This window comes from Balaenoptera borealis, assembly GCF_965194805.1.
Source record: "Balaenoptera borealis genome assembly, chromosome: 2".
In the NCBI taxonomy this organism is placed as follows: domain Eukaryota; kingdom Metazoa; phylum Chordata; class Mammalia; order Artiodactyla; family Balaenopteridae; genus Balaenoptera; species Balaenoptera borealis.
In genome coordinates this window covers 177,388,070-177,415,393 of record NC_138867.1, presented here as the reverse complement: position 1 = coordinate 177,415,393, position 27,324 = coordinate 177,388,070, and the positions used below count along the sequence as shown (strand labels likewise).

General features: G+C 56.1%; 2 protein-coding genes across 8 annotated transcripts in view; one reads left to right on the top strand and one right to left on the bottom strand.

Moving 5' to 3' along the window:
* Positions 1 to 24,574, bottom strand: part of DOCK6 (dedicator of cytokinesis 6) — a 46,159-nt gene extending 21,585 nt beyond the window's left edge. For 3 of the 6 annotated variants that reach the window (XM_082380157.1, XM_082380158.1, XM_082380160.1), the window contains exons 1-19: positions 21,012 to 21,158; positions 13,927 to 14,014; positions 13,141 to 13,316; positions 12,809 to 12,877; positions 12,420 to 12,549; positions 11,251 to 11,463; positions 9,476 to 9,561; positions 7,701 to 7,767; positions 7,446 to 7,595; positions 6,446 to 6,526; positions 6,177 to 6,330; positions 5,879 to 6,006; positions 5,652 to 5,745; positions 4,983 to 5,145; positions 1,813 to 1,930; positions 1,671 to 1,741; positions 1,305 to 1,443; positions 1,109 to 1,210; positions 229 to 315 (exon numbers count right to left, since the gene is read on the bottom strand). In XM_082380157.1, the coding sequence (XP_082236283.1) occupies positions 229 to 315; positions 1,109 to 1,210; positions 1,305 to 1,443; positions 1,671 to 1,741; positions 1,813 to 1,930; positions 4,983 to 5,145; positions 5,652 to 5,745; positions 5,879 to 6,006; positions 6,177 to 6,330; positions 6,446 to 6,526; positions 7,446 to 7,595; positions 7,701 to 7,767; positions 9,476 to 9,561; positions 11,251 to 11,463; positions 12,420 to 12,549; positions 12,809 to 12,877; positions 13,141 to 13,316; positions 13,927 to 14,014; positions 21,012 to 21,055 (2,160 nt within the window). In that variant the 5' untranslated portion in view covers positions 21,056 to 21,158. The other 3 variants (XM_082380159.1, XM_082380161.1, XM_082380162.1) reach the window with 3 other exon arrangements.
* On the top strand, positions 1,938 to 4,974 carry ANGPTL8 (angiopoietin like 8). Of its 2 annotated transcripts, none has more exons than XM_082380246.1 (4): positions 1,938 to 3,534; positions 3,716 to 3,877; positions 4,417 to 4,526; positions 4,709 to 4,974. In XM_082380246.1, the coding sequence occupies exons 1-4, from the start codon at positions 3,238 to 3,240 to the stop codon at positions 4,728 to 4,730; spliced, it is 591 nt and encodes a 196-aa protein (XP_082236372.1). In that variant the 5' UTR covers positions 1,938 to 3,237; the 3' UTR covers positions 4,731 to 4,974. The 2 variants fall into 2 exon arrangements, with proteins under 2 accessions (XP_082236372.1, XP_082236371.1); XM_082380245.1 differs by having other exon boundaries at positions 1,939 to 3,534; positions 4,608 to 4,974.
* Positions 24,575 to 27,324: the final 2,750 nt, after the last annotated feature.

Sequence of the window (27,324 nt, the reverse complement as noted above, 5' to 3'; positions counted from 1 at the left end):
AATAGCAAGGGACAAATGGGGTAGGGGGAGGAGAGACCACGCAAAGGCCAAAGCTCCAGCCGGGATGGCCACTGGCACGGCCGCCCCCGCCTGAGTCAGCAGCTTCCCTGGAGCCTGGCCCCACTGACCAAAGTCATGTCCAATGGCCCGAAGCCAGGCCTCCCTTGTCAGCGGAAACTGTTGCCCAACCCCAGGGCCGGACTCCTGGGCTCTGGCCCCACCCCTTACCTGGGGGTGCACAGAGGACACAGCCGTGAGTTCCACGCTGAACACACCCTTGTGGCCATCCACCCAGCGCATGCCCGGCAGCGCCACCTGCGGGAGGGACACACCAAGTGGGCACCGGCCGGCCCTCCCCACCGCTCAGGCCACCAGCCTCAGCCATGCGACACCGTGGCCTGAGCATAGCCCCGCCTGCGGGAGGGACACACCAAGTGGGCACCGGCCGGCCCTCCCCACCGCTCAGGCCACCAGCCTCAGCCACGGCGACACCGTGGCCTGAGCATAGCCCCGCCTGCGGGAGCCACTGGGCACCCTGCCCCTGGGCCCCGCCCAGCTCAAAGATGGGGGCAGATGGAGGGGAGCGCTACGGGGGTCCACCGGGCAGGCCGGAAGCCTGGGATGCTCACGGGAGAATGGAGAGCCAGGGTGACCGTTGTTGGAGGGAATGAACAGGAAATAGCATGATGGGAGGACTCGAGGTCCCCGGGGTGCAAATTAAAGGCTATGTGGGAGGGTGACAGAACATTCGCATGGGGAGGGGGTGCTCTAGGGACAGTGATCAGGGAGGCAAGCAGGGCTGCAAGTGGGGGGCTGCAGCGGAGAGGCAGCGGAATCTCACTATGGAACAGTGAGTGCAGAGGCAGGGGAGGGCGCAGTAACGAGGCAGGGCTAGTCGAGGACAGGGAGGGACACGCACGGGGGCAGCAGGTCACACAGAATTAATAATGGGGGTGGGTGTGACGAGGCAGGCAGGGGCCCTGGAGGCCCTCATGGAGGACAAGGCTCCCAGGGGTGTTGGTGGGAAGGAAAGCAGGGCATGAACGGGGGACTTGGGAGCGCCGATGGGGGACAGGGTGCTAGTTGGCAGGGAGTCCAGAGCACGTACGTCCGGTGTGAGCACGGAGTAGCTGGGCGGGGGCTGATCCACGGACACAGGGAGGCAGAAGGGGCCGGTCCTCAGGCGGCCGTGCTGCAGCAGTGGGATCCACTGGGGAGAGGCTGGGGGTCAGGTATGGGGCCGGACAGGGGGCAGGAGGGCTGGGCATGGGGGTGCGGGCTGGCAGTGGTGGAGGGGAGCTCACAGTAAAGCCCACAGGAGTCTCCAGGGCCGTGCCTGGCCGGGGCTGGCAGCTGACGTGGTAGAAGGTGAAGAGCAGGTGGTGGTTCTCGGTCACACAGGCCGGAAGACGCAGCTTAAACTCCTCGTAGAATTCAGGGGACCTGGCAGGGCCGGGCTGGGGGTTCTGCTGGGGGGCTGGGCTCCCCCTTGCCTGCCCCGCCCCCTCTGCCACATGGTCCCCCAGTGCTGCTGGGCCCCACCGTCCCTGCTCTCTGCCTCGGGTTCCCGCATTAGCGCTCCGGGAGATGGCACCCCCCCTCCCCCGACCCTGGCCCCTCTTCCTGCCCCACTGTACCCCCATCAGTCCCCCCACCCCGACCCCACATACTTGTTATGGTAGACCACCGGCGTGAAGGCCTCACGGGTGAACTCACTGCAGCTGGACTTGCCAAAGATGACCTGGAGGAGCAGGGGCATGAGGGGCCGGCGGGGGACACCCCGCCCGCCTCCCCCTGGGCCCAGCCACTGACCGGCAGGGCCTGGCTGGGGTCCTCGCCCGCCATGTACTGCACTCGCACAGTTAGGTTGCGCACGGAGCCCTGGCGGCTGCTGAAGTTGAGGCTGTGCGGGTACACGTACAGCAGGTTCCTGCGGGGGCAGGGGCATGTCCACGTCAGAGGCACAGAGAGCCGGGGGACAGTGGCCACACCACTGGGGCACTGAGAGCCGGGTCAGGGACACGTATGGGCACCAGGCGGGAGATGTGACTGGCAGAGAATGGAGGACAGATGGGCACCCTCAGAGCACAGGAAGGGGAACGGTGTGGCAGAGGGTGGGAACACAGAGGGACTTTGGGGGTACTGAGGGGACACAGTGAGGCAGAGGGCAGGGGACAGATGGGCGCCGAGGGCCAGGCTTCCGAGAAGGTAGCCCAGGCAATCAGCACCAGGCCTGAGCCCTGCCCAGGCTGACCTGCCCATCACCCAGCTCAGGAGCCTGACCACCCCTTCCCCCAGGAGAGGCCACTAGAATTATATGGCGTGTCTCTCAGGTGGGGAAACCAAGGCTGGAGTTGAAGGCAAGGGCTGGGCTGGGGTCAGGGTTCTGCCTCCCTCCCCCAGGGTAACTCCATTCAAGCCCTAACCAACCCCTGGGCCTCAGTTTCCCTATCTGTCTAATGGGGGCATCAAGCCTCCCAACTGAGCCTTTGTAATACCAATGATGCTAAATTACAAAAATGTCAATAATTGCACCAAACACTAATGTGGCACCAACTGGCTCTGGGTGTGTTGGGCTCTGTTCTAAGCAGCCGATGTGAAATGACTCATTTATTTCTCACCAGCAGCCTGTGGGCAGGGACTCACATCACACTCCATTTCACAGGGAAACAGAGGCACTTGCCCACAGTCATCCAGGGAGACAAATGGCAGTTAGCATTGATCCAGGGTACGTGGAGGTCCTGGAGTCAGGCTGTGTGGCCTTGGGAGAGTCTCCCCCATCTGTACCTGCTCCCCTAGCTCTTAACCAGGCCAACAAAAACTCCAGCATCACAGGCTTGTGGGAAGGTTATGAGACCAGCTACTGTAACAGCAGTGGGACAGCTCTGGGAAAACCACTGGAGCTCATAAAAGCCTCACTGTTATTGCCGTTATTGTTGTCATGCCTATCCACAGGAGGGGAAACTGAGGCTAGGAGCTGTAGGGTCTCCCAGCGGGGACTGGGCCTGTCCTCTCCCAGTGTCCCCAGCCCACACCTGGCCCCGAGCCCCAGCCAGCGTGATGCCAGCGTGGCCCGACTGGACATTCGCCTGATGCAACTGTAGTGCCACCGCCAGGCCCTTGCACAACACAGGGCACCCGGCTGGCCGGTTAACGATTGACCTGAGGTTAAGGGGGGCGTTAAGGCATAAAAGGCAGCAGCGGTGTTGCTGTGGCCACACCCCCCGCCCCCCAGTCATGCCCATGCTCGTGCTGTGCCTGCTGTGCGCCCTGGCGATGGTGGCCCAGCCTGCCCTGGTGGCCCCCATGAGCGGCTCGGAGCCGGCACAGCAGGAGGAGTTGACCCTGCTCTTTCACGGGGCCCTGCAGCTGAGCCAGGCTCTCAACGGCGTGTACAGGGCCACGGAGGCACAGCTGACAGAGGCCGGGCACAGCCTGAGCCTCTATGGCCAGGCACTGGGGCTCCTGGGGCAGGAGGTCAGCCAGGGCCAGGATGCAGCCCAGGAGCTACGTGCGAGCCTACTGGAGATGCAGGTAGACGCTGCAGTTGGGGTGTTGCGGGGTGGATAGGAGTCTATGGGAGAGTTACGCCTAGGGTGACCAACTGTCAGGTTTTCCCAGGACTGAGGCGGTTCCTGGAATACAGGATTTCCAGTGTTAAAATCAGGCCAGTCCCAGTAGGTCATCCTACTAACATCCACTATCTATTGATCAGATGGAAGAGGATGGTCTCAAGCTGCAGGCAGAAGCCACAGCCCAGGCGCTGGGGGAAGTGGCCCAAGGACAGCAAGTGCTGTGGAAGAAAATGAAGCGGATGGAAGTCCAGCTGAGAGGCGCTTGGCTGGGTCATGCCCGCCAAGAATTTGAGGCCTTAAAGGTAAGGGGTTCCCAGCCCTGGGGGAGTCAAGACCCTGATTCACAACCAGACCTCATTTCTGAACCTTTTGTCCCAGAGACCCCCCCCCAAAGGTCAGCCTTCCAGTACCCTGGCCTCTACTCTGTGTGTCTCTGGGCAAAACCATGTCCCTTCCCATACCTCAGTTTCCCTATTTGCAAATAAGGGCGACAACTGATGTCTCGAAGCAGAGCCAGGGACTCGGTGCAGATAAAATCCTCAGCATGGGGTGGGGCACATGGGAGTTACTCAATAAATGCATACTATTTAGAGAATTTCTTGAGTGCCCATGACGTATCCAGCACTGTTTTATGCCCTCTAAAAATCCACATCATGCTCATAACAACCCCACAAAGGGACTCCTGTTTCATCCCCATTTTACAGGTGGGGAAGTTGAGGCCAAGGAGTGGCAGTGACTTGTCGGGTCACACAGACGCAGTGGGGAGCAGGGGGGTCAGGGTGGGGTCGAGGGATAGGAGGTGAGGCGGCCCCCAGCTGAGGTTTCTGTCCTGACCCCACAGGTCCATGCAGACAAGCAGAGCCACATCATGTGGGCCCTCGTGGGCCACGTGCAGCGACAGAGGCAGGAGATGATGGCACAGCAGCAGCGGCTGAGACAGATTCAGGAGAGGTGTGCCTGGTGGGGGGTTGGGCGTGCCAGGCAGCGGGATGGGGACCCCTGCGCCTTGGCTGAGCCTCACCTCCCTCCCAGACTGCACACGGCGGCGCTCCCAGCCTGAGCCTGTCTGGGTGGAACTGAGGACCAGTCCTGCACCGAGGGGTGCTGCCATGCCCCATGCGGCCCCTGCACAGGGAGGAGCTGCCTGTCTGCTGAGGTCGGCCAGGGCGCTGGGCCCCGTTTCCGGCCATGGAGCAGAGACGGAAGCAGGCAGGGACGCAGGCAGAGGACACGGACCGTCGAGGAGGGGTGGAGGAAGGACACGCCCCTTCATTCCTATCCATCCCCCATTAAAGCAGAGCAGTGGCATCTCAGGCCAGTGTCTGTGAGTGTCGGGGAAAGGGCATCTCACTTTGCACGATGCCTGAATGCCCCCATTCAAGTGCCCGCCTGCCCCAGAGGCTGTACCTGTAGCTGGTGTGCGGGGCGTAGACCTCACGGGCGGGGAACTCCAGGATCTCCTTGGTGGGCCGACCCCTGGGGTCTGGGTAGGGCTTGACATGAAGCAGCTCCGGGGAGAGGCAGAAGTGGGGGTTCTCAGGGGCTGGGGAGATGTCAATCTTGAGCTGGGCTGGGGAGGGGGTAGTCAGTTTGCACCTGCCTGGGAGCCTCGAGCCGGGCCCTACCTCTCTGGGCTTCGGATCAGGGCTCTGACTCTCCCACAATACCCTCTGGTGGCTCTATCCTTCGGGTGCTAAGGCCGAAAGATGCTCTCAATTCCCATGTCTTGCCCTCATATTTGATCAGCTCTGCCCACCACATTCCCCGTGTGACCCACTATCTATCTGTCTTATTTACTCTTTTTTTTTTTTGGCCGCACCTTGCGGCATGCGGGATCTTCCCCAACCAGGGATCGAACCTGTGCCCCCTGCAGTGGAAGCGTGGATTCTTAGCCACTGGACCACCACAGTCCTGTCTTATTCTGTTTCTCATCTCTGGGTCCCATTAGAAGGTCCACCCGTGAAGTCGGGGCTTTGCCTATCATGGTCCCCAGGGCCTGGCACAGTAGGTGCTCAGTGTGGGTTTGCTGAGTGACTACATGAGTAACACGTCCCGTCTAGGGCGCGCACCACGCACCGGTCACGGGCCGCAGGCGCCGCAGCAGGGATGTTGGGCGCCGCATGTCAGCCAGGAACTTGAAGAGGTCCTCGTCACTGAGCCGCTCAGCTTCCTGCAGGGACCCGCCCTGGTGAACCAGGGCCGAGGGGCTTGGGGTCCCCGGGGCCCGGGCAGCCACAGGGGGGTAATGGGGCCGTGCCCCTGGGCACCCCTCCCTTAGCCCCCTGACCCCCGAGCCACGGCACCTGCTTAAAGAAGTTGGTGACAGTTAGCGTGGCTGGGCGGAAGCCGGAGAAGCTGCAGGCATCGTCCCCGCTACTCGTCCGGTCCTGGGGCCCCCGACGGCGGCGGTCAGTCCAGGTGGGTCGGCGCTCTAGGGGAGACAGTGACAGTGATGGAGAGGGACAGAAACGAGAGAGAGGGAGAGGCAGGGAGGGGCAGAGACGGTGCGGACTCAGGTCTGGTACCAAGTCCGGCCAGCAGAGGGCGCCCCTCCCCATCCCCGGTAGCTCCGCCCCTGGCCCGTCGGCCCCGCCTCCTCACCGCCCTCCGAGTCCGAGTCCCGGTCCGACTGGCCCGCGCTGCTCACAATGTTGGCCAGGTGCACCGCCGTCCAGGCGAAGGGCATGCGGTAGCGGCCCAGACGGGTGCAGAACTGCTCAGCCACCAGGCGCAGCTTCTCTAGCTTCTCTTTGTTCTGCGGGGAGACGCCGCAAACACACCCCACAAGCTCAGTGCCCCAGGCCCTCTGAACCCAGGATCTGCCCTGCCTGGGGACCCTTCCACCACCTGGCCCAGCCTCCCACGCTTACCTTGGCTGTGTCCACCTCCTTCATCACCATGTAGGGCTCGCAGCACTCGCTGATGTCCCCCTGCTGCAGCACCTTCTCCAGCTGAGGGGCAGGCAAGGCCAGTGAGGCACTGCTGGGACTCCAACTTCCCCAAGCCACCCCCAACTTCCCTGACCCTCACAGCCTCCCATACATTCCGTTCCATCCGGCTAGGGCTCTCGTTCCAACACCGCCCATGGCTCCCACTGTCCTTGGGATTGAGTGCTAGCTCTCAGCCTGGGCAACCAGCTACACCCTCCCCACCTTTTTAAACCTGGCCCCAAACCCAAGACTCCATTTTTTCCCCCCACATTTACACCTTTCTTTGTTAGTATAAACAGAGTCCACACCAAGCATGGCTCTGAGCCTGGACTCCAATCCTGACCACTCAGGGGCTATGGGACCTTGAGCACATTCCTTACCAGTTCTGTGCCTCAGTTTCCCCAACTGTAAAATGGGCCCCATGGCAACTCCCACCTCCCGGGGCTGCTGTGAAGACCAAAGACCAGAATCCCTGTGAAGCCTGACCGACTGGGAGCAGTGCCTGCCTTAAGGTGTTCAATTAATGTCATTAGCGTAACCTAATTGAATGTTTTGGGGAAGGAAATTTGAGCTCACTCCTGGAAAAAGAAAATCCCAAACGAATGTGCCAACTAGGTCTTTCTTTCCCTAATAAACTGAAAAACTCTCAACTAAAAAAAATTTTAAACATCCACCCACATGTGCCGGGATGCCATTTCTCCCCAGGCTGCCCACTCATGGGTGTCGGCTGAGCTGTAACCTCTCCAAGGAAGCCCTTGGTGATTTCTCCCCACCTGGGTTGGGTCAGAAGCTTCCTCTGGGCTCTCACCCAGCTGCCTGTACTTCCCCCATGACAGCCCTGATCACCCTTCTTAGTGACATGTCTGTCTTCTTTCATGAGAGTGGGGACCTCGCCTGCAGCCTTCACCATTATCACCCCTTTGCCAGCCCCAGTGGGTACCTTGATGACCAAGAAGATGTCGGGCGAGGGATAGGTCACGGAGAAGATGGCAGAGCGGGCCAGGGTGGAGATGGCAGGATGGGTGCCATGGGCCCGCAGTAGGCCCTTCATGGAGTCTGAGTTCAGGTCAAAGTAGAAGTTCTCCGAGATCTGGGGGCACAAGAGGCAGCTGGGCCACCACTTCCAGGAAGCCCACAACCCTGCAGCGAGGAGGAGGAGGAGGACTGGGAGGAAAGGGAAGAAAGGGGTTCCTACCTTCTTTTTCTCCCGCACATCGTACAGGGCCAAGATGCCAAAGATGGGCTCGATTTCTATCTCGAACCTGCAGTAAACGGGGGTTCTCTGGCAGAGGATGACCTTGACACTCCCTCCTCCATACACCCCACTCCCTCTTGAGGTCCAGCCCAGCCTTGGTGCCTTGTGGGGGCGGGGGGCATCTGTTTCCCACTAGGTCACAGAGAAGCACCATTTAAGGGCTTGTAGGAAAGACCTGTCCCATTTTGCCAAAGGGGAAACTGAGGCACCAAGAGATTTCTGCCCCCCCCCTTCCTCCCTCAGTAAGTAACTCACACAGAGCCCCTCCAGCTGAATCCATGGCCCTTGTTCGGTTGGCACGGAGGTAGCTTTTGGCACATCAATCCTCCCGCGGTCCCATCTTGAAATTCTCGACTCCTGGGCCTCCCTGCCTCCCCTCCCTGAGGTGTCCTCTATGGCTTCTGCCATCCTGGGCTGAGTCCCATCTTCGCTCGCCTAAACAGCCCCCATAACCGCCTCCCTGTCTTACTCTGCCCTGCTCATTTCTACTCATCATCCACGTGCCTCCTAAGGAAACATCTTAAAACTTAAAATTTGGTACTTCCCTGGTGGTCCAGTGGTTAAGAATCCACCTTCCAATGTAGGGGACGTAGGTTCAATCCCTGGTCGGGGAACTAAGATCCCACATGCCGCGGGGCAACTAAGCCCACGCGCCACAACTACTGAGCCCGCGCCACAATTAGAGAGCCTGCATGCCGCAACTTAGAACCTGTGAGCCACAACTAAGAACCCGTGCGCCACAATGAAAGATCCCGCATGCCGCAACGAAGATCCTGCATGCTGCAAAGAAGATCCCACATGCTGCAACTAAGACCTGATGCAGCCCAATAAATAAATAAATATTTTTTAAAAAAAGAAGGTAGCAAGAATAAAAAAAAAAAACTTAAAATTTGAGGCTTCTCACTGCCCTGCGTGGCCCCGTCCCGCCCACTTCTTGGCCTCAATTTTCCTCTCTCCAGACATCTCCTGGCCTCTGTTTGTGCTGTATCCCCCACCTAGAGAGCCCTATGTGGTCATCCCGCAGTTACACGGCCTTGCATACAGTAGACGCTCAATGAGTGTTTGTTGAATGACTGGATGAGCTCAGAGAGCCGGTTCCCAGCCCATGTGCTTGAGGCAGGAAGCCCACCCGGGCCTCAGGCCAGATGGGACCTCCCTTTCCTGCCCCCATCCAGGCAGGAACTCAGAGTCGGGGAGGGGCAGGGCCGGGCTCAGGTCCAAGGCCACATCCTGTTCAGCTCCATTCCCACGAACGCTGGCTGCTCCCAGGGGGCGATGTGGAGGGGGCCTTGGGCAGCTGGAAGCCAGGCCCAGGGTCACCAGCGCCCCCTCTAGCCTGGGTCCTAGCAGCAGACTGGGCGAGGGCCAGACTCTGGCCTCACAACTCGTGATCTTGGGCACAATGACTTTATACCACCGTGTGCCTCGGTTTCCCACCTGCACCCACATCGCACGTTGTGGTGAAGGTCAGTGTTAATACACATGGAGGGCTGAGAACTGAGCCTGACACACAACTGGAGCTTAGGATTGGCGGTTTTGAATAATGAAAAAGGGAGTCTTATTTTCCAGTCTGAGAGCCCACGGGTGTCCTCATAGGTCTCAGGGCTGCACACAGTGATGGCATGGCTCGAGTAGTGAGCGCCGAGTGTGTGCCACACCGTAAGCCACACGGTCCCCTCCCATGTCTGAAGGGAGGGACGGGTCAGCACACTCACTTAAGCGACAGACACTTGACCAGGATCCTCTGTCCGAAGTGCTCTCGGGGTGGCTCCGGGCGGCTGCAGCGTTCCACGGCCTCATCCTGCCAAGAGCCGAAGGGGCAGCTGGGAACACATCCTCCAGGAAGGGCTTGGAATGTGTGGCCTGAGACCAGCTCTACCTGCAGCCTGACTAAACTTCTTTCAGTCCCCTGCCTCTGAGCCTTTGCACATGCTGTTTCCGCTGCCTGGAATGCCCTTCTTCTCCCTTCCTCCTTGCCTGGCCGATACCTGCTCATCGTCAGGTCGCACCTTAGCTGGCACTTCCTCCAGGAAGCCTTCCCTCACTCAGAGGCACTTGATGTTCCAGATGCTCAACAGGCCCTGTTGCAATGGGCCACGTGGCTGGGACACTGAGGGCCATGTGAGGGACAATGACACACACCTCATCATGGCACTATTCTGGGTTGTCATTTCCTGGTATCTCTCCTCCACCAGGCTGTGAACTCAGAGAGCAAGGACTGGCTCTATCTTGTTCGTGGCTGTATCCCCAGTGCCTGCTATATAACTGGCACTCAAACATCTTGGCTGGATAAACACAGAGGTATGTAGTAGGTACCTACTAAAAAGTGGTTGAGTAAACATAGACATATACAGAAAGTATTTGATTAATGCTGACTGGACATATATAGAGACATGTACTAGACACCCAATAAGTACTAGTTGAATAAAATATTGGGGTATACAGCAAGCACTCAATAAATGGCTGAATTAAAACACAGATGTATATACTAGGTGCCTAATAAAAGTTAGTTGGATAAATATAGGTACACATGGTAGGTGCTCAACAAATATTAGTTGCTCAAATGCTGTTTGATTAAATAGAAGACTATACAGTAGGCATACAGTTAACATTGACTGAATAAATATGAATATACGGTAAATGCCCAATAAATGCTGGGTGGATAAATATAAGGGTAGGTATAATAAATAAAGGTCATTGAATAAAAATATAGGGTACACAGTAGGTGCCCAATAAATGCTGAATGGATAAATATAGGGGTATATATAATAAAAGTCATCAAATGGGGCTTCCCTGGTGGCGCAGTGGTTGAGAGTCTGCCTGCCGGTGCGGGGGACACGGGTTCGAGCCCTGGTCTGGGAGGATCCTACATGCCACGGAGCGACTGGGCCCGTGAGCCACAGTTGCTGAGCCTGCGCGTCTGGAGCCTGTGCTCCGCAACGGGAGAGGCCGTGATAGTGAGAGGCCTGCGCACTGCGATGAGGAGTGGCCCCCACTTGCCGCGGCTGGAGAGGGCCCTTGCACAGAGGCGGGGACCCAACACAGCCATAAATAAATAAATAAAAAAAAAAAAAAAAAAAAAAGAGTCTCTTACTCTACCTTAAAAAAAAAAAAAAAAAAAAGTCATCAAATGAAAAATAGGGTACACAGTAGGTGCCCAATAAATGCTGGGTGGATAAATATAGGCATATACAGTAGGTGCTCAATACTCATTGATTATATGCTGTTTGATTAAAGAAAAGACTATACAGTAGGCATACAATAAATATTGGTTGAGTAAATATAGCACTATATAGTAGGTGCCCAATAAATGCTGGGTGGAAAAATATAGGGGTATATAGTAGGCACCCAACAGAAGCCATTGAATTAAAGTATACATTGCAGGGTATACAGTAGGCACCCAGGAAATCTTGCTGGGATCATATACTGGGATACATGTCAGTTGGATGTGTATTGACCTCAGGGCCTGTGCAGGCTAGTGGGCACCCACCTCGTCGGGCGCCGGGTAGAGGGCGAGCAGGGCACGGGGCCGGTGCTGCCGCCGCAGGGCCTCATTGCGCCGGTCCACGTCCTCCGGGGCTGCGCGCTCCAGCAGTGAGGGCAGCAATGAGTCGGCTGCCAAGTTCCTCAGGTCGAAGATGCCAGAGGCGCCACTGCTTCGTGGGGTGTCGTCTGGGGAGCCTGAGGAGTGCCGGGGGTCATCCTGCCAGTAGAGAATGGGCAAGTGCTGAGCACCAGCTGAACGCATCTCCATCCTACTCAGGTGAGACTGTCCTCATGCCCAACCTATAGATGGGGAAGCTGAGGGCCAGGGGCTGGGGTCACCACTACAAGGGTCACCTGAGGGCTCTGCTGACTCTCTTTCTAGAACCTTCTATCTGGGGAAGCCCCCTCCTTTACTATTGTGAGGAGGTTACTTCCCAGTCTGGGTATCACATGACCCTTGTCTGGCCAATCAGAACAAAACAGGTACCAGCCCCAGGGATTGGCTCCAAGGTCAGGATATGCCTGGGTTGGGCCAATGAGAGCCTTCCCTGGGACTCTGCTCACTGTTGCCAGGGGAGGGAGAGTTCTCATTGGGGCTGTCAATGGCCCAGGACCCTGCCTGACCTCCCAGACTCAGCTATGGTCAGAAGCAGACTACCTTGGTTCAAATCCCAGCTCAGCTCTGTGACCCTGGGTCTCTGACCCCAACTCTAAGGGCCTCAGTTTCCCCATCTACATTTATAAATAGTAACAAGGAAACAATAATTCTTGACATGATTATTATTGGTAAAAGTAGGCACTCAATAAATATTGGTTGACAAAATACAGGCTCAAGACTCAACCAGGGACTGAACCCAGGCCACAGCAGTGAAAGCTCCGAATCCTAACCACTAGACCACAAGGGAACTCCCCTCAGTGATTTTATCTGTAAAATGGGTGTTGCCCGGTCTCACAGGATGAAAGATAAGGACAAGTATAAAACATTTCGTATACACTAAGCCCTTAATAAATGCTTATAATCGTTACCCTTAACTTTTCACTTACAGGGCTGATACATTTCCTTTTGGGTTCAAGGCTGTTCGGGTCATTTCCCATCATATGCGTTTGAGAGCTGGGGCCGCAGCCCATGCATGTACATACGCTTATACTGACCCCTACCCAGGGCTCCCTCACCGAGTCCTCCGGGCTGGACCTCTCATCCCCAGAAGCGTCCTGCTCGAAGACCTGGCGGGTGAGGCCCTTCTGCCTCTCTCGCTGCGTCTCTATGGTGATGGGGCTGTATGCTGCACTCAGGTGCTGGTACCTAGGAGGAGGCAGGGCTTGGTGGGTATCAGGAATGAGGGCTCCCGAGGGCTCCCCAGGGCTCCGGGATGTGCTGACACACCTCCCAGGCCCAGGTGATGCCTGCAAGGCCATCCACCCTCCCTATGCTCCGCCGGAGAAGTCTGGCTACCCTTAAAGGGACGGTGGGTGGATAAACAGGAGGACCGGCAGCAGACAATGGGCTCTTCTGGGCTCGGACCTGGCCTCTCTACCCTGAGCTGCCCCCGAGCCAGACCCACCTCCTGTGGGCGATGATCCAGTCCTCCGTGTACATCTCCACAGCAGCCCTCACCTGGGCATCCAGCTTTCTGCACAAAATACAATCAGGGTAAACAGAGGCAGGGCCCAGTGTTAATCTTTCCAGTGGCCTGTGAGGTGGGGCCTGTCCTTCTGTCTGTTTCAGAGACGCAGAGGTAGAGGCTCAGAGAGGGAAGGGGACTTGCCCAAGGTCACACAGCGGAGCCAACAGTTGAACTCAGGGCTGTTGGGAGCTTGGTGGGAAAGGGGGTATTCATGGGGGGCACAGAGGCAGGTGGAGTTACAGACAGGGAGGGTGTGGGGCTGAACCCACCCATCCTCGGGGATCCCAGGCTCCGTGGTGCGGCATTCCCGGGGCTGCAGCAGCAGCTCCAGGTCATCAGCTGGAAACTCGACCAGGTCCCGGAGTGGCCCGGGCTCTGCATCTGGCGGCCGGCTCAGGAGCACATCCTCAAAGTCCAGAGGCTCAATGACTTCAGTCAGTGGGACCTGAGTTAGAGCAAAGTGGCTGTGACCCGTGCCCCGGGGGACTGGAGGGTGTGTGGACTTGGGCTGGCCTTGAACAAACAAGAGGGCGGTGGGAGCCATGGAGGGTGTTGGAGCTGGAGGGGCCCTGGAGGACGGTGACCTCAGCCACTCCATCCCCACCCCAGCTTGGCCGGCCCTGACCCTCTTTCCAGGCAGGAAATCACACCCTGTGCCTGGAGGGGCAGGAAACTCATGGTGGAAGGAAAGGTTTGTGGACTGCAGCAAAGAAAGAGACAATTCCTCAGGCCCTGGGGCGAGAGAGCCCCACCCCTCCCCACTGCAGCCAGAAGCACCTCCCATCCCCCAGACCGCCCTCCCCACCATTCCCAGCTGGGTGGTCCAGACAGCAGGAGGCGTGGGCCACAGCAGGCTGGGACTTCTCCCCCCCCACCCACAGGGCTGCTCCCTGCAGAGAGGGGGGTCCACCACCCTCCCGCTCCCGCTCACTGGGGACAGGAATGGGGACAGTGCTGGGCCAGGACAGGGACCCCCTTCCCTGTCACAGCTGGGTCCCTCCCAGCCTCAGCTTGCCCACAGCAGCGGGGGGGGGGGGGGGCTCCCACACACTCACCCCCAGGGAGCTGCTGCAGCGCCTGCTGGAGTGGGGAGAGCCACTGCGTTCCCGGGACACCTGCTTCCGCACCTCAGCAGCCACTGTCCTGTGGGGACGGGAAGGGGGTAGTTGGGGGCAGGAGCACTTGGGCAGCGGGGCCCTGGGAACCGGGGCTTCAGAGCCGACAAACTCATTCCATGAGAGGAAAATCCAGGCTATGGAAAGAAAAAAAAAATCAGGCCCCGGGCCAAGAGAACCCAGGCTTCAGGATCCACAGATCTCAGCGTGTGGGCCCCAAGGCTGTGGCAGATACATGGTCCCCTTTCCTCCTGCGAGCACAGATAGAGGGCTGCTGCTGGGCAGGGCCTGAGGGCCACTGATTCCTGCGCTTCCTTCTTCCCCCTGGCCCCCGGGGTCTGAGTCCTGACCCACCAGGACTGGCTTCCAGGTCTGGAGAGAGGCCTCCACTTCCTCATCTGGAGGACCTCTGCCTACCCTGGCCCCTGCCCCTCATCAGGAATGTGAGAACCGTTCCACCCTTGCTGGACAAGTCACTCCTGCCTCTGAACCTCAGTTTACCCATCTGTAGCTGCCCTGCTCTCACAGACCAGTGGAGCTGAGCAGGGGGCCTGGCATTCAGCGGGCATGCCATACACCCACCTTCTCAGCGAGTCTGAGACTGAGGCCGGCTGTGTGTAAGAGGCCAGCATGACTCTCAGAGAGCACAACCCAGCCACCAAGGTCAGTGCCGTGGCCTTCGTGGGCCGCCTGCATCTACCCTGACCTTCAGAGTCCCAGAGGATGAGGGTGAAGGGGCAAGACCCACGGTGGGGGGGCCAGCATGGGAATTTCGAACAAACCCTCTAGGGGCAGGGATTCCCCAAGCTCTCAGTTCCTTCAGCTGAGCTGGGAAGGAGAGGAAGCCACGCAGTTATCTGGGGGAAGAGTGTGCCAGGCAGAGGGAACAGCGAGTGCAAAGGCTCTGAGGCTGGGCTCTGTTCTCTAGGCCTGGAAATCCCTGCTCCCTGGGGTCTCTGTGAAAACAAGACTAGGACTGTGTTGTCCCTGTGGAGGTCCCAGGACTGGATCCCACACATAGTAGATGCTCAATAATTTTTTTTTTTTTTGGCTGTGCCACATGTCTTGTGGAATCTTAGTTCCTCGACCAGGGATCACACTCGAGCCTACGGCAGTGAAAGCGCCAAGACGTAACCATTGGTCTGCCAGGGAATTCCCATCAATAAATGTTTTTTTGATGGAATGAGTGAATCCCTTCCAATCTCCCTCTTGCGTAAATCTACTGTAAGTTGGGGGAAGCCCCTTATCTTTTAGCTGTGTGGCTTTGGACAGGTGGAACAACCTTTCTGGGCCTCAGTCTCTCTTAAAATCAAGAAGGCAACGGCTGAGAGGTTCAGGCCTCAATCGCTCCTGCTTCCCTCTTTTCTCTTAGACTTGGAAATTTTCTTATAAAAAGTTGTGCCCCTGGGACTTCCCTGGTGGCACAGTGGCTAAGACTCCGTGTCCCCAGTGCAGAGGGCCCGGGTTCGATCCCTGGTCAGGGAACTAGATCCCACATGCCGCAACTAAAGACCCCACATGCCACAATTAAAGACCCCACATGCCGCAACTAAGATCCAGAGCAGCCAAATAAATAAATAAATAAACATTTTTTAAAAAATAAAATAAAAATAAAAAGTTGTGCCCCATAAAGCGCTATGTTGAGGATTGCAAATGTGGCCCACAAGCATCCAATGCAATGGATGTGTGAGGTGGGCCCAGGAAAGACAGGTGTGGAGTAGGGATAATTAGGAGCTTCAGCCCTGTCTGTAAGCCTCTGAATTCAAATCCGTGTGGGTCAAAAAAAACTTGACCACGACCCTGATCCAACGTGGGGCCTCCAATTTGAGAGCCCAGCCTCATTCCTTCTCTGTCCCTGGATTCTATTTCTTTTCTCTGTCAACGGTCTCAGAGTCTTGCTTCTATTGGACGGGGGGTGTGGGGAAGCGGGGAAGGGAAGAGAAGCTTGTAGGAAATTCAAAGGATGTTAAAAATTAGGGATTTGTGGAATTCCCTGGCGGTCCAGTGGTTAGGACTCCACGCTTTCACTGCTGAGGGCACAGCTTCAGTCCCTGGTTGGGGAACTAAGATCCCGCAAGCCAGGCGGTGCAGGGGGGTAAAAAAAAAAAAATTAGGGATTTGTCCTCAAATTCCCCAAGTCCATGCCACTTCCTCTGGAAGCATGGGCACACAGAGGAGGACGGGGGGTGATTTACGAAAGATGCTGTATCAGGGAACCTGTCTGTGCCCTGGTCCCAGCTGTTCTGCAGCTGCTGCCCCAGAGCAGGGAGGGGTGTGGGGAGGGCTGAGCCTCCAGCTTCATTTTGTCATGGGCCTTAGAGTGAGGCCCCCAAAGTGGGAAAAGGCTTGGTCCACAACGGTGTGGTCACGGGAGCCAGTTTACTGAGTCACAGAGCTCTGCACTTGGAGCTGGGCGAGCATGGGTGAATGACATCTTTTCTCTGGACCTCTGGGCTCGGGACAGTACCCACGACTCATTGAGCTGTTCTGAGTGTAGGGCCTGGCACACAGTAAGTGCTCAGTTAAAGCTAGCTGTCACCACGTTGCCTCACAGAGCATCCTGGGAAACTAGAATTTCTGACCCTGCTTTGTATACCAAAGGTGAGTGAGGCTCAGAGAGGGGTCGTGAGGCACCCAGGGTCACACAGCAGAATGCAGCAGTGCCCAGAATTGAACCCTGGTCGGCTGGAGGTCAAAGTCCTTTAGCGCTAGGCATTCCATGATGGGGAGCAGGGCCAAGAACAGGGGCTCCAGAACCTGCCCCTTCCCTGTCCACACTCACCCGCTCCCTACTCCCAAGAGCGGTCCCATCCAGTCTGGAGGCTTCAACACCATCTAAACACCAACAGATCCTCAAATCTGCCCCATGACCATAACCTGCCCTCCCACCATCCTCTCTGTCTCACTAAGGGCAGCCCTACCCTCTTGGATGCTTGGGACCCACACCTGGGAGTCATCGCCAACCCCTCTCTCTTTCTCACTCCCACATCAGATCTGCTTCAGATGTTCCCGTGGACCACACTTCAAAAAGGGAGGCAAAATGCTGAGCTGAATTTAGTGGGTTTTCTCAGGAAGGGATCTCAGCATTCAATGATGGAAACTGCAAAGATCAGGTGGTGGGGTATAGCTATTGGTGAGATAAATCCTTCTAAGGTGAAAACTCCACAACCCTATGTGATACTGAAGAGATGCTCAGAGGGGAGAGATGAAGCAGTGGCAGCGTTGGGAATTCATGTGAGACTGTGTACCCCACCCCCGCCCAGGGCTGGCCAGATTAACAGAGGACTACCCTCACAGGGGAGGAGGATGACAAAACCAGAAACAAGAATGGCTTAAGCCTTGATGCTGTGTTCCCACTTCTGCAAAAAGTGAGGGAAGAAAATGAGTAAATATAAAACCATAAAGAGATTCCTCCTCATATCCCACCCTACCCCTCCTGGACTGACAGAAAAATTTAAAGGCAAATAATATGAGTGCCAGCAAGGATGCGGAGCAATGGGAACCCTCATCTGCTGCTGGGGGAACCCCTTTGGAAAACCATCTGTAAATTTATAGGCAGAGTTGAAAATATGCCAATCCAGCAATTCCACTCTGAGGCGTAGATACTCAGGAGGAAATACATGGCCGAGAATGTTCATGGCAGCTCTGATCATGACAGCCTCAAAGGGAAACAACTCACAAGTTCCTTGACCAAAGATGGAGAACGCACAAGAAGCGGGGGGAATAGTACGCAGCAATGAAAAAGGATGAACCAGACTACAGGCGGCAGCACAGACGCTGCCGACATTACACTGCCATATAGGACTTGACATCCCGTGTGGTTCCATTTATGAGATGTTCTAAACAGACAAAGCCAACCCACTGCAGATAGGAAGCCAACTTGGATGGAGAAACCATAATGTAAGTGAGGAGGAAATAGTAGCTGCCATCAGCATAGCCATTCCCTGAGGGGCAGAATCAAGTGCAGACCTTGAGGGGGGCCTGCTGGAGTGTGGAGGCTTGGGAAGGTAGAGACGGCCCCCGTCTTTTTTTTTTTTTTTGGCGGCATCACACAGCATGCAGGATCTTAGTTCCCTGACCAGGGATTGAACCTGTGCCCCAAGCAGTGGAAGCGCAGAGTCCTAACCACTGGACAGACAGGGAATTCCCAAGACAGCCCGTCTTGATCCAAGTGACTTTCCCCCTGGCATTTGTTTCATGATTACTCCTTAAACTTAGCATTTTTCTGTATACACGTCATCTGTTACAATTTTTTTAGAGGTAAAAAATAATCACCTATGCGTAAGCTCACGTCTGCAAATATATTTGGGGACAGGAGTGGGAGGAAGATATTTCCTTGAAATCTCACAGGTACTTTTGGAATTTCGTCAATGTATGTCGTCTTGAGCTCCCATCCCTCCAACAAATCATTTCTTTAAATGAGGAACGCAAACTGCCCCACATCAGACAACTGAGGGGCAAAATAAAGACACTGCTCTCAGAAGCCTGGGAAGAATGAATGGACATCCTTGCAGATAGGAGAGGGCAGGAAGAGGCACGGTTTCCAAGACTGTTCTCAACTCTGGAGCCACACACTCTTGGGCTCACTTCCCCCCCGAGAGACCCTTGAGAGTGACCTAACCACTTTGGGTTTTGGTTTCAATAGTTATACCAATGTCAACGGGCTCTGGTGACAATTAGTGACATCTCAGATGGGGACCAGCATGCGATAAGCACATTAGAAGTGCTGGTCATGGGAATTCCCTGGCGGTCCAGTGGTTAGGACTCCAGGCTTCCACTGCAGGGGGCAGGGGTTCGATCCCTGGTCGGGGAGCTAAGATCCCGCAAGCCAAGCCAAGCCAAGCCACGCAGCCAAAAAACAAAAAAGTGCTGGTCATTATCACCATTCCAGATTGGACTTTATTTTAAAGAGTACAAGTGAAAAAAAAAAATGAACATTATGTTGTATACAATAATATTTGTGCATGTTGTGTACATTCATAAGAGTTTGTTTATTGTTGTTCCTTTTGGCCATGCCTCGCGGCTTGCAGGATCTCAGTTTCCTGACCAGGGATCGAACCCGGGCCCCTGCAGTGAAAGCGCCGAGTCCTAACCACTGGACCACCAGGGAATTCCCGAGTTTGTATTTTTAAGTTGCCCCCCAAATCTTTGTTTTAAATGAACCTGTTCATTAGGAAACTGGGGGACTGTCTAATATTTAGATTAATATGGCATTTGTGGAATGAATAATTGAATGAACAAGCAGATGAATATAGGTCTAGGTCTGAGCATGTAGATACCTGGGTGCCCACTAGTCTGCTCAGGAGACCTTGTCAGAGGGTGGCTGGAAGACTTGAGCCATTTGCTTGTGGTTCACTGAGGCCCCAGGATCTTTCTCTGCTTTTCTTACCCTGAACTCTATAGAGTATCCATTCCCCAGGGCGAAACCCAGGGCCTCTCTTTCTCACCTGAGTGGACGCCAGGACCCAAGGACATAGGAACTGAGAGGCAAAAAAACAGATGGCAATAACCTCCCCAAGCTCAGAAACACCAAAGGTCCAAGAGGGAGGAACGATTCAGAGACACAGAGATAAGAGAACGTAAAAATTGCCCAACCACTATGCCCCAGACACCAGGTCACAACGTCCCTCCTCTGTTCCAAACTCTTCATGGCCCCCACCTCACTCAGGGTAAAAGTTAAACTCCTCCCCACAACCCACAAGCCCTGCACAACCCGCTCCCACTGCCCCCCTCCTCACTCTGCTCCAGCCTGATTGGCTTCCTCAGATGCTCTGTGAACATCTGCTCCTGCCCCTGGGCCTTTGCACTTGCCCTTCCCTGTGTTTGGACTGCTCTTCCCCCATATCTGGGCATGGACCCCTCCCTCACCTCCATCAGATCTTTGTTTAAATGCCACCTTCTCCTCCAGGCCTTCCTGACCCGCCTCCCAGAACTCAAATAGTCCTCACATTCTCCATCTCCCTTCTCTGCCTTGTATGTCCTGATATCACTTACCACTAACATATAATCTACTTCATCCTGCTTCTCCTCTGCCTCCCCCACTGTATCTGCCCCCAAGGGTGGGATCTTTTCTTGTGTCTCCGTCAGGGCAGGGCTGACTCTTTCACCTGGGGGTGATCAGGGAAGGTCCCTGCCCGCCCCCCACCCCCCCACTGCGAGAGAAACACACCCCCCACCCCACCCCCAGCAGATTCTGAACCCACTATTGGAGGCAAAGACCCGAATGGGTGAAAGGCTCTTCAGCCCCAGAGAGTCTGACATCCCCCTCCCTGGCCAATCTCTTACAATCTCCAGTGGCCACGGAAATGGATCCCCCAGCGCCTGGCGCCTGTCCCCTCCCCTCGTCTGCCCACCAGCTGGTTCTGTCCCCCGCCCCCACTCCTTCCATTCAATCACCATCCATCTCCAGCGCGTCCAGCCGGTGATGGGAGAGCCTGAAGCAGGGCTGGGGGCGGGGGGACATTCACAGCTGTCCCCTGCCCCCCAGACAGCTGGGCACGGGACCCTCGCGGGGAGAAGATCACGGGAAACTTCCCGAGGGGGTTCAAAGGCCGCCAGGAGCACCATCCCTGTTCCCAAATCTCGGCGTCTGATGCGTCCCTGCCCCACACCAGGCCCAGAGGATGGGACAGAAAGAGCCCCTCAACTCCACGCTTGGGGAGCTTGGGGGCCGGGGGAAGGGCCAGCAGATGGGTAGGAGGTGCGGAGGGCGCCGGGCAGCGCTTTCCCCGCGCCGCCTCCTCCAGGAAGGCCCCCCGGGCACGCCCCCACGCGTCCCACCGGTTCCAAGGGAGGACCTCAGCCACCACCGCGCCCGCAGCCCCACCGCGACCCCCAGCCCGGAAACCCCACCGCCCTCCCCACCGCCCCACGCCTGCGCCCCCGGCCGGAGGAAGCGGGCCGGAGCTGGCCAAGGCGGAAGGGGCTTGAATGGGGGGCGCCCAGGCGAGGGAGGGCCGGGCCGCCCCGGGGCGGGGCTCGGACACGTGGGGGCGGCCCGGGAGGGGGCCCGGCGGCCGCACTACCTGTTGATCTTGTGCGCGAAGGCGCGACGCTCGGCTGCCGCCATGGCGCTCCGCGCGTCCAGCCGCCGGCCCCGCCGCTGCAGCCGCGCGCACCGTCCCCGCCGTGGCAGCCGCCGCCGCCGCCTCCCGGTTCTGGGCAGCCCGGGCTGGGCGGGGCCGGGGGCGGGGCCCTTCCGGGTGTCCCGGGCCGCTCCGTGCTGCCCCTGCCGGCCGGAGGGGGCGCGGGTCCCCCGGCCGCCTTTGCGCCCTCGAGGCTGGGCTGGGGAAACTGAGGGGGTCAGTGGAGGAGAGGACACGGGACTGAGGCTGGGGGCCTCGGACTTCCTCCCGGGGGATGCTCTTTCTGCCCTCTGGCTAGCAATCACTATAATCACCATAATAATTATAATCTCGAGCGTTTATTAAGCACGGCCCTGTAGTTCTGATGTGTTGGAGGACCTATCCTTTACGCCATTTTACAGATGAGTAAACTGAGGCACAGGGATGTTCGGGCGCTTACCTAGGGGTCTCCATGGGATGTGCCCCAGTCTGGGGTGAGGACAGAGGAGTCCAGTTGGGCTCCGAGGCGCTAGGAGATGTGATACAGGACCCGGTGGTGGGACCTGAGTGAGCCAATCTGGGAGGCTGGACCGGCCCAGCCGCCTCCAGTGGAAGGAGGATGTGCGGATATGTTGGCCAGTATGTGGTCTCAAATCTCTCCCCAATGGTTCCTCTCCCAGCCCCAAGGCAGCAGTCTTGGTGGATTCTCCAGCCCCCACTCAGCATCTGCATATGCCAACTTCTTGCTCACCTCCCAGGCTTTGCATGCCCAGGCGCCTCCTCCTGATGGCCCTTCTAGCCCTGGTTAGAAAAGGTCCTAGGAACTAGGGGCTGAATAATGCTAGGGCTCAGCTCTACCTCATGGCCTTTGCATGTGCTGTTCCCATTCCTGTGTATGGGTGCTGTCATTATCCCCCCCTTTTACAGATGAGGAAACGGAGGCCCAGGACTTCCCTGGTGGTCCAGTGGTTACAACTTTGCCTTCCAATGCAGGGGGTGAGGGTTCGATCCCTGGTCGGGGAGCTAAGATCCCACATGCCTCAGCCAAAAAACCAAAACATAAAACAGAAGCAATATTGTAACAAATTTGGACTTCCCTGGTGGCGCAGTGGTTAAGAATCCGCCTGCCAATGCAGGAGACACGGCCGGGCCCTGGTCCGGGAAACTCCCACACGCCGCGGACTAACTAAGCCCGGGTGCCACAACTATTGAGGCTGTGCTATAGAGCCCGCGAGCCACAACTACTGAAGCCTGCGCGCCTAGAGCCTGTGCTCCACAACAAGAGAAGCCACCGCAATGAGAAGCCCATGCACCGCAATGAAGAGTTGCCCCTGCTCACCACAACTAGAGAAAGCCCGTGCACAGCAACGAAGACCCAACACAGCCAAAAATAAAAATAAATAAAATTTTAAAAATATATATTGTAACAAATTCAATAAAGACTTTAAAAATGGTCCACACCAAAAAAATCTTTAAAAAAAAAAAAAAAAAGAAAGAAAACTGAGGCCCAGAGAAGCAGAGTGACTTGCCCCAGTTGCCCAGTGGATCAGTGTCAGATCCTGAGCCCACAGGAGGGAGGCCTGGACTGTGGGGCCCCAGGCTCCTGAGGGCACAGGAGGGTGGCTCCCAGCCTGGCATGTGACATGTCACACGTGTGTCAGCAGCCCACGCACCTTCCCAAGTGGTCCAGCCACTTTGGCCTGGGAGATGCCAGGTGTAACCCTGCTCATCACTCCCTGGTGCGCCCCACCCTGGGTCACTCTCGCTGCAACCGGCGGCCTCCCAGGCTAAAGTCCTTGCCTCGCCTTTCAGGCTGCTGGTAGCTGCTGGGCAGGAAATGCGAAGATGAGCAAAGACTGGCAGGTTTCTCCACTCCTCTTTGCCTCTTTCCAGTCCAGCCCCCAACATACCTGGTCTCCCAGCTCCCGCCCTCACCCCTCACAGTTTGTTTTCCCCTCGATGGTCAGAAGGAGCCTGGGAACACCCGAATCAGATCAGGTCCCTCCTCTGCTTAGAATCCTTCATGGCTCCCACCTCATTCAGAGTAAAAGCCAAAGTCCTCACTGTGGCCCACAAGGCCCTGCATGATCTGACCTTGTCACCTTCCTGCCATCCCCTCCTCCCATTGTCTCCCTTAATCACTCCACTCCAGCTGCCCACCTCTTCCATGTGGCTCTAAACACTAGGGCGCAACTCCACCTCAGGGCCTTTGTACATGCTGTTCTCCTTCTCACATGTGGGTGCCATCACCATACCCCTTGTACAGATGAGGAAACTGAGGCTCAGAGATGCAGAGTGACTTGTGCCATTTTACCCAATGAATCAGTGTCAGATCTATCATTGCAGATCTGTGGCCCAGGGAGCCTGACTCCAAACTAAATACCAGTTGGGGGACTTCCCTGGTGGTCCAGTGGTTAAGAATCCGCCTTCCAATGCAGGGGACGCGAGTTCAATCTCTGGTCGGGGAACTAAGATCCCACATGCCGCGGGGCAACTAAGCTTGTGGGCCACAACTAGAGGGCCTACACACTGCAACTACTGAGCCCACGTACTCCGGAGCCCACCCACCACAGCTAGAGAGAAGCCCTCACGCTGCAACGAAAGATCCCACATGCCACAGCAATGATCCTGTGTGCCGTAACTAAGACCCAATGCAGCCAAATAAATAAATAAATAAATAAATAAATAAATATATAAATAAATACTAGTTGGGGGACTTCCCTGGTGGTCTAGTGGTTAAGACTCTGAGCTTCCAATGCAGGGGGCACGGGTTCGATCCCTGGCCGGGGAATTAAGATCCCATGTGACGCTCGGCACGGCCAAAAATAAAAAATAAAATAATAAAATAAAATAAAATAAATACCAGTTGGATCCCAATCCAGGCCAGGCTGTGTGACCCAATCTCTCAACCTCTCTGAGCCTCTGTTTCCTCATCTGCTCAGTGAGGGGGGGGTGTGTTCAGCACTTAACTCAAGGCCCTTGTGGGAGCTGATTCCACACAGGAGCCAGTGGGGGCTATGAGCCCTGTCTTAGTGGAAAAACTTCTTCAAAGAACCCTCCAAATAAAGGTCCTGCTCCAGCTACCTGCCCACCCTGGTGCCTGCCAGACTTGATTGACAAGGCAGTTCCTCTCCAGGGTACGACCAGGCCTGACTCAGCCAGGCGGGGCTGGGGTGACCACGGCAGCTGCTCAAACAGAGGCTGAGATTGGTGGGGACTTTGGCCTCCTCTGGCTGGTATGGGAGAACAGCCTGTGGGGTCTGATGGCAACAGCTTGCGGATCTGGGAGGAGGAACTGCACTGGTCCAGGTGGTGAGTTCAGAGTAGGAATGATCACAGGCAGGGCTTGGAGTCCAAAAAGACCTGGATTCCAACCCTGGCTTGGCCACAGCCAGGCTAAGTGACCTGGATGGGGTGGGGGTGGGGCTCTCTGGACCTCAGTTTCCTCACCTGTGAAATGGGGATGTTACCTTCAGAGCCGACCCCGTGGGCCCATGTTCGGTGCCCATGAGATGTTGTCAGGAGAGCACAGAACCCGGGAGATGCTGCCTTGTCTGATTGTTTTTCCTGCTGCTTCCGGAGCCGTGGGAGGAAGCTGGGAGCCGGCTCAGGGTGTCCAGGCCTGCCTTTGGGAGTTTAAGTCACAAAGACAAAGGCTGGGCCCAGAGAGGCCAGAGGGGCAGGCCACAGGCTTCCTGTTTTTCTTTGAACAGATGGCCGAGCCGCCAGACGCTTGTCTGTGTGGATGCTAGTCCATCGTCCCCGCTAATCACTTCTTATCTCTCCTGGTGACACTTGTGTCCAGCGTGCTCATTTCCAGTGCTCTTGTCACATTCCAACGTCTGGGAATTTTTCTCCAGGGGTCCCAGACACCCAAGGGGTCCACAAATAGAAGTCAGGGGGGTCCATGAATTTGGAGGGGAAAAACTTGCATCACTCACGCCTGCCCCTGCTTCTAACGTTAACAGTCATTAGAGCTGCTACCGGGCCTCGCTATTTAAGTGTGAGGAAAGATGTACAAATTCCATCACAATTAAAGCATATTTTGATAACTGTATCCCATGTAATGGGTTTGTAATGGGTTTCCTTTACCATCTGAGGGGTTTTATTTTAGGCACTTACAAACTTCCACTGATAAGGGCCCACAGCACAGAAAGGTCCCCCTACAACATGCCTTTCCCTGCCTAAAGCCTGCTGTGGCTCCTCATTGCTGCAGGAAGGAGACATGCTCCTCCCTGTGGTCTACAGACTCCCTCATCTGCCCCATAAGACTGCTCCCCCTTCCTTTTCCCACCTCATTCATTCACTCCAGCAGCATTTATTGAGCGCCTGCTGTATGCCAGGCATGGGAAGGAGGTAATGTCCGTGCTGAGACCTGAAGTTCAGGCTCAGTTGGAGAGGGAGGGAGTTCTAGGCAGAGGGACCAGCAAGGCAAAGATGGAGAGGAGATGTAGAAGTCACCCGTGTGGAGGGCAAGGAGGAGAGGATGAGACCCAAGGGTGGTGAGTTTGTGGGATCAGGTCCGGCAGGACCTCCCAGTGGGGAGCCCTGGAGGGGTGCAGAGCAAGGCAGGGGCACCCTCTGGTTTGTTTCAGGAAGATCTGATTATCCCGTCCGGACTGGCCCCTACGATGACTTTTTCTCCTCTCGGGTTCCCTGTGTCACCTGTCCCACCATTGAAGCACAAGTGTGAGTTGACTGTAAGGATTTGGGGCACACGTTGCAAGAACTTTCTCACCGACCCACCAGGGCTCTGGGAGGCACCTTGCCTCTGAGGCACATTCACCAGATGAGCCAACTAGGCTCAGAAAGACTCCGGCAACCCAGCTGAGAAGCGGTGGAGTTAGGACTTGAACCCAGAGCCACCTCTTGCATGAAAGCCCTGCCCTCCATCCTGTAGCATTTCCTCCTTAGCACAACTTTTTGGAGCAGGCGGCAATGACTTCCACAAAACTCTATCTTCTAGATGGAACAAGTTTTCTCAGGCCAGCAACTTCCTGTATCTTTACCACTGCACCTTGCAGTGGTTACATGCTCTGATGCTCGGGTTCAAATCCTGCACCTTGGCTATGATGCCAGCCTTAAAAGACTCGTTTCACACTTATTAGAACGGCTAAACTAAAAATGCCGACAATACCAAGTGCAGATGAGGATGCAGAGAAACTGGGCCCCTCAGATGCTGCTGGTGGTGAGACAGGCTGGGACCTGGGACCCTTTGCTGCCTTGCTTGCACCTGGACAAACGCCTCCTCCAGCAACAAAATACAAAGAAACTATAAGGCACTAAAAATAACTGCATGCATGGGCAGTTGGGGCAAATTATGGACAAGATACAAAAAGACCAAAAACCCACACAGCACCACCATGGGGGTGGACAGACCGCCTAAGCCACCCCTCCAGCCTGACCCCTGGACCCACCCTCACCCTCACCCTCACCCCCACCCCATATAAGGAACCGGCTTGCGCTGGCTTGCAGAGTGAGCAAGGGAACCTGTTACTTGTTTTTGCTCCCTCCTGCTGCAACAGGGGCCCCAATAAAGCCTTGCTTGAATTTCTTGTCTGGCCTCTTATCAATTTCTATTGATTAAGGAGGCCAAGAAACCTGGCTGGGAATAGTGGGAATGCAAAATGGTGAGCCACTCTGGAAAAAAGTTTGTGGTTCTTAAAACACTAAACATGCAACCACTGTACGGCCCAGCAATCCCACTGCTGTGAATTTAGAAATGAAAATTTATGTTCACATAAAAACCTGTACGTGGGCTTCCCTGGTGGCGTAGTGGTTGGGAATCTGCCTGCCAATGCAGGGGACATGGGTTCGAGCCCTGGTCTGGGAAGATCCCACATGCCGCGGAGCAACTAGGCCTGTGAGCCACAACCACCGAGCCTGCGCGTCTGGAGCCTGTGCTCCGCAACAAGAGAGGCCGCGACAGTGAGAGGCCCGCGCACCGTGATGAAGAGTGACCTCCGCTCGCCGCAACTAGAGAAAGCCCTCGCACAGGAACGAAGACCCAACACAGCCAAAAATAAAATTAATTAATTAATTAATTAAAAAAAAAAACCAAAACAAAACCTGTACGTGATTATTTATAGTAGTTCTATTCATAATCACCAATAGCTGGAAACACTCAATTGTCCTTCAATGGGCGAATATAAAACAAACTTGGGTCCATTTGTACAATGGAATATTCTTCAGCAACAAAAAGGAACAAACTACTGATACAGGCAGCAAAGCTTTACGCCCAAATGTTTTATGTTGCAGTGAAAGAGGCCAGGCT

What these genes read in the sequence shown, in the direction of transcription:
- ANGPTL8 (XM_082380245.1), top strand. Translation starts at nt 3,238, where the DNA reads ATGCCCATGCTCGTGCTGTGCCTGCTGTGCGCCCTGGCGATGGTGGCC. An exon ending in AAGAATTTGAGGCCTTAAAG is followed by an intron (nt 3,878 to 4,416) that starts GTAAGGGGTTCC and finishes CTGACCCCACAG; the next exon opens with GTCCATGCAGACAAGCAGAG. An exon ending in CTGAGACAGATTCAGGAGAG is followed by an intron (nt 4,527 to 4,607) that starts GTGTGCCTGGTG and finishes CCTCCCTCCCAG; the next exon opens with ACTGCACACGGCGGCGCTCC.